The 9,634-nt window shown below is 53.1% G+C and overlaps 2 protein-coding genes across 2 annotated transcripts in view; both read left to right on the top strand.

Annotated features, from left to right (window-relative positions):
- The window catches only part of LOC138165019 (tetraspanin-1-like), a 10,507-nt gene extending 2,688 nt beyond the window's left edge, over positions 1-7,819 (top strand). Inside the window, exons 3-8 of the mRNA XM_069093079.1 lie at positions 3,327-3,533; positions 3,873-3,947; positions 6,301-6,399; positions 6,695-6,835; positions 7,362-7,445; positions 7,750-7,819. Coding sequence (XP_068949180.1) covers positions 3,327-3,533; positions 3,873-3,947; positions 6,301-6,399; positions 6,695-6,835; positions 7,362-7,445; positions 7,750-7,803 — 660 coding nt within the window. The 3' untranslated portion in view covers positions 7,804-7,819. The remainder of the gene's footprint in view (positions 1-3,326; positions 3,534-3,872; positions 3,948-6,300; positions 6,400-6,694; positions 6,836-7,361; positions 7,446-7,749) is intronic.
- LOC138165037 (cytochrome b-c1 complex subunit 6, mitochondrial-like) overlaps positions 1-9,634 on the top strand; it is a 289,794-nt gene that overhangs the window by 189,142 nt on the left and 91,018 nt on the right. The gene's annotated exons all lie outside the window — the stretch shown is intronic.

The following is a 9,634-nucleotide window of genomic DNA, read 5'->3' as shown; positions in this document are numbered from 1 at the left end:
AAAGAAAGAAAGAAAGAAAGAAAGAAAGAAAGAAAGAAAGAAAGAAAGAAAGAAAGAAAGAAAGAAAAAGAAAAAAAATAGAGGATCCAGAAGGAGAGGACAGTCCAACCAAGTAAAAAACCAGGGACAGGTCAACCAGAACAAGAAAGATAAGAAGCCCCAGGGGTGAGAAATGGGCATTGGAGGCAGCAGCTAAGAAGCCATTGATGAGCTTGGGTCTTTTCAGGCCCTAAAAAAAAATCAGAAGTCATTGCAGGGGGGTGAGAAGGGAGTAGAGGAAATGGAGGCCATGAGTGCCCTGGTGGTGAGAGTGGGGGGAGAGGTGCTGGGAATTTGAGGAGATGTCAGGGTGAAGGGGAGGTTTTTTTAAGGTGAGGGGAGACCTTGGAATGTTTGTAGGCAGCAATGAGGGGCAGGGAAGATGCAGGACAATAGATGCTCACCTGGGAAACAGGAGCAGAGGGGTTCAGGGGCACAAGTGTCAGACAAGAGAAGGGCTACCTCATTCTCTGAGACAGGAGGAGAGGACAAGGAGGGTGCTGGAAACTTGGAGGGCGGTAAGGAGAATGGGAAAAGAACAGGTCATCCAGGAGGAAGAAGACAAAGGCTTCGTCAAGGCTATCCCAGAAGCCAGATGAGGCCAGAGGAGCCAGCAGGAGATACTGAGCAACATGGGAGAGCTGCAGACAGGTCCCAGAGAATGAGGATGGAGAAAAGCGGCTGGGCCACTCCAAAGCTTGGGGGGAGAAGTCCAGGAGAGCAGGGGGGACTTAACCCAGGCTGCTGGAGCTAGAGAAGGCAGTGTAAGGCAAAGAAGTAGAGGCTGGCAGGGGATCAGGGAAAAGAGATGAAGAGGAACCACCTTCTCCAGGCTTTGGGAGGAGGAAGAGAAGTCAGCCTGAGTCTGGCCAGGGCCAGCGGGAGCCCCCACAGCTCCCCTGCTTGACATGACCAGGGTTGGTCTTGATATGTGAGTGGTCAGCCAAGAGGGGAACCAGAGGAACAGCCCAGCTTTCTCTTTCTGTAACTTCACCATAGTCCTGGTAGGAAGGCAGGGAGGGCAAGTAGGCATCACTGTCCCCATTTTATAGATGAGGAAGTTGAGGGACCTGGTAGGAAATAGAGCCAGGATTTGAACCCTGGGTTTCCATTTCCCTCATTAATGTGTTCACCTGGTTGATTTATCAGACCCCTTGTGACTGTCACTGTGACCATGTCGGGTGAAATGGGAGAGGAGGGTCAGCCAGGGGGCTATGAAGATACGAGTCAGGGCCATGGGGCAGTTCTGTCCTCACCTACCAGGTAAGGCGAGCTCTGTAGGGATGGGGGCAAGGGACCTCAGCAGCTGGGATACTGCCCCTTCTATGGAGGCTGCCAGTGCCCTCAGGGAAGACTTGGAGTAGATGGGGGCCCTTCTGGACTTCTGGCCTGTTCAGGGTTAAAAGCAGATCCGGTTTGCCCTGAGAGCCAGAGGGGAAGAACAGGATTCTTGGCTCCCTTGAAACCTGACCCCTATGCTTCTCAATTCTTTTCTTTCTCAGACAAATATATCTTAATCTAGCTCTGGGCCCACCCATCTAGTGCCCAGGCAAACTTCCTCCTGTCACCAGCTCAGGCTCAGATCCCCAAAACCTCTTCCCCACCTCCCTAAGGAGATACAATTCTGAGGCTGGCAGGGTCCCCTTCTCCAGGTGTCCCCCTAGAGCTGGGCCTCAGTTTCCCTAACTGCACAGTGGGGGCAACTAGGCATTGGGGTGCCACTTATCTGGTGCTAATCTGAGCTTGGGGTGTGCCAGGGAAAAGGGAAGGCATGGGTTTGGTCAGTGTATGATCTTGGGCTGATCCCTTCCTCTCTGAGTCTCTGTGTCAGACTAATCAAATAGAAGCATTGGGAGAGGTCCCTTCCAAGGCACTGAGCCCAACCCTCCCTCACTTGACAGAAGTGGAAACTGAGGCCCAGATGGAAAGGGAGTGACCTAGGGCTTCACTGTGAGGAGAGCTTAACCCAGGGCCCCTCCCACTGCAGCACATTTGACCTTGAGCCAGTCACTTGAACCTCTATTTCCTCTTCTATAAAATAGAGATAATAGATCCAGCATGCCATGTTTGAATGATTATTCTGAGCCAAGTGAACCTTGAAGAATTCTAGAAATGGGAACTTGAATTATGGAGCATAGAGATAGGATCTGAACTTGTGTTTTCTAATTCCAAGCCCTGGACTCTTTCCAGTCACCTCCTCTCTTTCTCTATGTGACCCGTTCTGGCTGTGTGTGTGTGTGTGTGTGTGTGTGTGTGTGTGTGGTTCTCTAGCCAGGGAGCACATCAAGGTGTGCAGAAGAAGAGCGTGAAGTCTCTTTCTAGTCTGTCCAGTGTGGGGAGCCTAGTGGTCTGTGATTCCGTATTTTGGCCCAGCTTGAGTTTGGGTCTTGACTTGTGAGGGAGCCCTTGGGACAGCATCTGGAGTGGAGAGAAGGGCTTTTGGTAGACCAGGTGAGGGTCACCTAAAGGAGCTGGAAATATAGAAAGCTCAGTAGGGAGGGTCATGATGTCTGTCTTCAAGAATGGGAATGGCTGTACCAGGTAGAAGAAGAGGGAGCAGCCTGGTAGAGTAAGAGGTCAAAGGTACAGAGGCTAATATAGGCTGGACATCAGGAAGAAATTCCTATCTCTAAAAAGTCTCCCAGACTGGAATTGGCTGACTCAAGTTGGGAGTTCCCCATCACTGGGGTGGGGGTAGGGTATCCTTTAAGCTGAGACTGGAGGCTTACTGGTTAGGGATGAAAAGGGGGTGGAAAGAGACACTTGTTCTGATACAGATTGGCACAGGCAACCGTTTGATGCCCACAGCACAGATTCTGAGATTCTGTGGGGTCAAAAATGTTTGGGAAGAAGAGAGCTGAGAATTTTCCCCCAAAAACACTATCTTCTGCATGCTCAAGAGTTAACCCAGGCAGCTTAGCAGTGGAGAGGGTGCTGGTCCTGGAGTCAGGAAGACTCCACCTTAAATCTGACCTCAGATACATAGTCAGGTAGCTGTGTGACCCTGGGCATTTCATCTCTGTCTGCCTCCTTTTCCTCATCTGTAAAATAAGGATAATCATGTCACCTACCATCTAAGCTCTCTGGTTTCCTTTGTGTGAGTCTGGAGGCCCAGTCTAGAGGACTGTAGGTTTCCAGGAACCTGGAGAGTACCGGAGACCAACCTAAGTCACCTCAGGCCAGCTTTGGGAAGTGGCCAGAGGTGAACTGGAGACCTTCCCCTCCTTCCCAGGTGGGGCAGGAGGCTGGCCTGGGCCTCTCCTCACTTGGACCTTTTCTGCCCCCAGCTCTGTGGCGCAGTCCTGCTGGGAATAGGAATATGGGTGTCTGTGGATGGCGCCTCCTTCGTGAATATCTTCGGGCCAGTGTCAGCCAGCGCCATGCAGTTTGTGAATGTGGGCTACTTCCTAATCGCCGCAGGCTGCGTCCTGTTGATTCTTGGCTTCCTAGGGTGCTATGGGGCCCAGAAGGAGAGTAAATGTATACTGTTAATGGTAAGGGCCCCCAGCCCCAGAGCTCCCCACATACCTTTAGGATAACATCCTTCCCCAATGATGGCCTACAACCCTGCCTCCCTCTGCTCTAGGCTCATGGTCCCTAGTCCCAGTGCCCAAGACTTACTCTGGGATAGCTACTGTATACTCCAAACCCAGGGGCTGTTGGGGGCCATTCCCTCTCAGAGGGTGGGGGTGGGTAAGAATGCTCCTTTCTCCCTGGCCGTTAGGGAGTTAGTGAATGGGCATCTGTCCAGGCTCTGTGCCCAGGTCTCTAGATGCACCTAGACCCCTTCCCTCCCACTCCATCTCCTTCAGTCTGGGTTTTGCTTTCCCCAGTTTTTCTCCATCCTCCTCCTAATATTCATCGCTGAGATTGCCGCTGCTGTGGTAGCCCTGGTCTACACCTCACTGGTGAGTTGGCAAGGGAAGCTGGTAGGGAAGGAGGAGGTGGATGGCTCAGAGGGGCCAGGGAAGACACCTGGGGCAGCACCAACTCTGAGAGAGACCAGAAAGGGGCCTGAAAGGCAGCCAGGCCTGCCCTGTCAATGTAGACAAGGAAGCGGAGCCCCACAGTGGGGCTGGGATTTCTTTCAGGCCTCCCACTTGGCTCTGAGAGGCCAAAGTGGGGGGTTAGACCTCGGACAAAACTCCAGGAGCTCAGAATATGTAGCCAGAGGAGAGACTTAGGGGCAAAGCACCTGAGAGCCAGGCCCTTAAGGAGGGAGGGTCACTTTGGTTTTCCTGGGCTGGCTCCAGCTATCAGTACTAGCAACAATATGAGTGAGGGGAGGTTGCTACGGGGTCTCTCTCCTCTCTGAAAGTCTTAGACTCAGTTTCTCCATCTGTAAAAGAAAGGGGCTGGACCAGCATCTTCCCCTCAATGGTCTATAAGGACTCTTCTGGTGCTGGAGCTCCTGGGAGGGGCAGGGTGGGGAGTGAAGGTCAGAGCTTGGATCACTTCCTGCCCCCTCAGCTGGCACTGTTTATGAGGTGACCAGTCATGGGGGCCAAGAGAAATATGGTTCATCAGATATTTACCAATGCCTCTGACAGAAGGCTGTGCCCCACTCAGGGTCTGCAGGCTGTCTTTGGGGCCTGCCAAGAGGAGGAGGAAATAGGGTGCTGTCTTCAGCGAGCTCACACTCTGCTTAGGGGAAGGAGATGTGCCTTCCCCAAACCTCAGAGAACAGCTGAGCTTTGAACTATGGACTTACCAGAGACAGCTCTGAGAGGAAGATGGCCCAGAGGGAGGGAGCCATGTATGTGTATAGGGTGGTTCAAGTCAAACCAGGAAGGCCATTTGGGGGCTGGGGCTTGAAGGGAGTCACAGCAAGTCTGGGAAGCAGCAGGGGAGACCATGGTGAGAAGACAAATTTCCTAGCTTCTTTCAAGGGCAGACTCTGTGCTCATCCTCCCCTGCCCCCTTCCCTCGTTCTCCCTTTCAGTTCATCTGCCAGCCACTTATCAGGCCTCTGCTGTGGGTCAAGCCCTGTGCTCAGGGATGGGAGAGAACAGGACATGTCCTTCAGGAGCTCATATCATAGGCTGGGGGGGCATGAGCCCCAAATTCACATGCCATGTTATATAGCATCACGTAGCATGAGCAAGCAAAGACAGGGTGGTGGAAGGGAGGCTCTGGCATGCTGGGAGGAGAACTGGTATAAGATCCCTACAGGAGGCAGCTGACAGTGATGGAGAGAGTAGAGAGAGTGCCCAACCTGGCCCTCAGAAAGTCCTGAGTTCAAATTCCACCTCAGACACTCATTAGCTGTGTGACCCTGGTTACTGGGTAATGCACTTGACCTCAGTTAGTGTCAGTTTCCTTGACTATGAAATAAGGACAAAAAAGCATCTACCTCTGAGGGTTATTGTGAAGATAAAATGAGATGATATTTGTAACCCACTTTGTAAATCTAAGAGCAATGCATAAGTGCTAAGTGTTATTACTATTATTGATGATGATGTTGGTGATGGTGATGGTGATGATGGTGATGGTGATAGTGATGGTGATGGTGGTGGTGATGATGGTGGTGATGGTAGTGATGATGGTGATGATGGTGGTGATGGTGATGAGGGTGGTGATGGTGATGGTGGTGGTGGCTAATATTTACAGCAGGCCTGCCTTGAGCCAGGCACTGTGCTAAGCCTGGACAGATTTAAAGAAAGGCAAAAGACAGTCCCTGACCTCAGGGAACTCCCAGTTTAATTTGAAATAAGGGGGGAAGGTCAGGCTCTGGCTGATTGAGCCAGGGAGAGAGATGGTCAGACCTGTGTTTTGGGACATCATTGGAAAACCCAGCTGGGAACTGATTAACAGGTGAAGGAGAGAAAGGGCCTGAGAAGCCTAGTATATCAAGGTGTACAAAGACACAATTAAGGCCCAGGGGAGTGACTCAGTTTGCCTTGAGTGGAGAGGGGACTAATCTGAGATAAACCTGGAAGGGGAGAGAGATGCCAGATTGTGGAGGGCCTTGGATGCTGGACAAAGGAGTTTGAACTTTACTTAATCCATACTAGAAAGCCACGGAAGAGCTTGAGCCAAGGAGGAGCAGGCCCAGATCTGTGCATAACAAAGGATGACTGTTTTGGAGCCTGTGAATGTGGGATTGTAGGGGGAGAGTGTAGATGTGGGATGCCCATTAGGAGGTGGTTGTGTTCAGTAGGCAGGGGGAGATAGGGACCTGGGCCTCAGGAAACAGACAAGGCAGATGTAGCCGGACAGGGCTAGACATGGGAGGTGACAGTCAAGGGCCTCTCTTTCTAGGCTGAGAACCTGCTCAATGCCTTGGTTGTACCTGTGATCCAGAAGGACTATGGCGAACAATCAGATATCACCCAAGTATGGAACAGCACCATGGAAGGGGTGAGTGAGGGCCCCTGCTCTGAGTATGTGTGTGTGTTTGGGGGATAACACAGGCCCTGCCCTCAGGTAGCTCCTGGCTTGAGGGGGACACAGCCCTGTCAGTTCTGGGGTATACCCAGAGTGGGGGGAATGACACAGCTCTGCTCTGGGGAGCACCCAGATTGGAGTGAGGACAGCTGTGCTCTGGGGAACCCTCAGTCTGAAGGGGCACGCAGTTCTTACCTCAGAGAGCCCCTTGGTCTGGAGGGTGAGGTTAGGTCCCTCCCAAAACCTGACTGGCCATTCCTTTTTTCAGCTCCATTGCTGTGGTTTCAACAACTACACGGACTTTGAAGGCTCCCCCTTCTATCAAAAGTACCAAAGCTTTCCCCACTTCTGCTGTGCCAATGACTCTACCTCCTGTACTGAAGAAATGGCCATCCAGGCCAATGTCAAGGTAGGAGAGGGGGCAGCCTGTGGCCTTGGGTGTTCTCCTTAGTGGTGCCAGGGAGTCCCTGAAGGTTCTTGATTAGAGGAGGGCCAGGGCAAGATCAGTGAGTGTGGAAAGTCAGGCAGGAGGGGACAAGCTAGGTGTTGCAGTGAGTAGAGCACCAGTTCTGGAGTCAGGAGGACCTGAGTTCAAATCTGACCTCAGACACTTCATATACTTACTAGCTGTGTGACCTTGGGCAAGTCACTTAACTCCAATTGCATTGCCTTCCCCCCTCAAAAAAACAAAACAAGTCAGCCTGGAGGTGTTAGTGCTGCCAAAGTCCTGGTGGGTGGGCAGGAGGGTCTGGCCTGGAATTGGAGCAGCTGGCATAGCCTTAGAGAAGCCAGGAAGGGGCAAGTGCCCAGCTATGAGAAGGGAGGGAGGAGATGAGGCCTCTGAAGGAGACTGAGGCCATGGTGGTATTTGGGGCTGGGGACAAGTGGCCAACCCCTGAATTCTCCTACTTTCCCCCTCCTCACCACTCCTCCAGGGCTGTTTTCGGCAGCTCTTGAAAGGTATTCACACCAATGCGGCTGTCGTGGGTGGCGTGGCTGCCGGCTTTGGGGCACTAGAGGTGAGGGCGCAGCTTGGGATGGGCTGGGCTGGTGGGGGGCGGGCGGAGAGAGGGCTCTGACACTCACTGCCCACTTCTCATTCCCCACCGGTTGTAGCGGAGGGCCCTGCCTGGTCCTTCTTGGGGCAGAGCCAATGGGCCTAGGACAATTCCTGGAGAGGGTAGACTTTTCTCTGGGTTCTCTCAAGCCCAGAGCGGATTAGTACATGGTGAGGGAAGGGGAAGGAAAGCAGGCCTCCCTCCCTCCCTCCCCACCATTGAGGCTTGTCCCCTGAATGCCCACTTTTGCTCTCTTTCCCTTCAGCTGGCTGCTATGACGGTGTCCATGTACCTCTACTGCCAACTGGACAAGGCCTAATGCTGAGCACTGGGGAGTGGGGGTGGGGCGGGGTGGGAGGGGGGATGTGTGTGGGTGTGAGTGCACATGGACCAGCCCCCTAGAGCAGATCAGGGCTCCTGCCAGGCCCCCCAGTGATCAGTAAGGGATGGGTGGGGCACACAGATCCAAGCTTTCAGTTGGTGGCCAAGCCAGCGTGGGGGGATCCTGGACAGCTTCCCTTCTCCCCAGGTGCTGCATCTTTCCCAAGTCCCTCTTTCTCCTTCATGTTCCATTTGGAGAAAGGGCCCAGGGCCATCATGAAGGCTTTTGGGAGTCAGAGCAGCCCTGGCACTCTGGGGAGGGCAGACCAGTGGCCCAGTTCACCAGATGCAGGCTTCAGGGCTAAGATCACCCTCTATTCAGACCTCACCTGTTAGGAGGGGAGGGGGAGCAGCAGGCCTGGGATGTAGGGGTGGGAAAGGCAGAGTGGGTTCATCAGAGGGAAGGCCAGGTCCGGAAGCTTGTGACTCTTGATTGTACAAAAATAATTAAAGATTTTTTTTTCCATTTGCCAGCCTGGCCTGATCCCCAGAGGGAATATTGGGAATGAATTAAGTAGGGTGGGATAACTGGGGCATTGCCCCAAGATGCTGAAACCTAGAGGTGCCCACAGGAGCTTCCTGGGGACGGTATGCTTCGGCCTCCCCCTCACCCCTCCCAGCCCTTCACACAAGCTTCCCCCCAAACTACCTCTCTTTGTGCCAGCCATAAACGTTTTTATTACAGTATGGCCACCCTTATTCTGGAGGCTGGGCTTCAACCTTTCCAGTTCAGCTCAGAAAAAACTAAAATGTGGGGGAAGGGAAACCCAGGATTTGGAAACAACCCAGGTTTGAATCCTGACTTGGTCACTTTCCTAGGGCCTTTTCCCCCAAAGGATTTCAAGCTGAAAGGAAGCATCGTACCATTTATTAGTTCAACCCTTCCATTTTGCACATGGGAAAACTGAGTCAAGACAGTGTCCAAAGTCATGCCAGTAGAAAGTGGCAGAAAGGTGGAAGGAAGAAGGGAACAAACATTTAAGCACCTGCTATATGCCATGCTAAGAAAATGTTCTCTCAGTTAATCCTCACAACCCTGGGAGGAAGGTCCTCTTATTATCCCCATTTTCTAGATGAGGAAACAGAGGCAGACAAGGCTGGCCTAGGCAGAAGGGACTTCTCACCTTGGACCATCAAAATCCACTCCTCGTGAAACACCCAGGGCAGCACTGACTCTGAGGGCAACTCATTCCTTTCTCCTTAGCAAAGCCTAGAGAGCTCACTCCCTTTGGGGGCTGAAACTGAGGATTGGCTGCAGGGGTATGGGTGGCATTATGATAAGTGCTGGGCTGGGCCAGGTATGTGACAAAGTGTCGGGAGCAGGTGGGGACCCACTGCCATCTTCTCCACCCACCTGCCCCTTTTCTCCTGCTCAGGCTCCCAGGGGAACTTTGGCCCCAGCTGCCTGGCCTCCCCAGGGCCTGAGCATTGAACTGGAACACCATAAAAATACCAGGCTGCCTAAGCTGGCTTGGCTCTCGCCCCACCCGGGCATGGCTGGAGTTTCCTGGGCAACAGAGAAGCTGGTCCCTCTGCTGGGTGCTTCACAGCTCCCTCTCCTGGGGCTGAACTGGGCGTAGACAGCACCTAGCCTGCTTCACTTCTGGGACACCCAAGGGAGACCCCCTGGGTTTCCAGGATGCCTGGGGCTGTGGTTAGAGTCACCTCCTCATTGGAGTTTGCTGGGCTCGGCGAGCTGCTGACCCAAGGAGAAGAGGCTTTGGTCACAGGAAGGTCGAAAGCGGCCACCGTTACCCAGCAACAGCCGG

This window comes from Petaurus breviceps, unplaced genomic scaffold, assembly GCF_028583685.1.
Source record: "Petaurus breviceps papuanus isolate PSGF00001 unplaced genomic scaffold, PetGlider_PUasm1.0 207, whole genome shotgun sequence".
Taxonomy (NCBI): Eukaryota; Metazoa; Chordata; class Mammalia; order Diprotodontia; family Petauridae; genus Petaurus; species Petaurus breviceps.
This window is presented reverse-complemented; position numbering and strand designations above follow the sequence as displayed.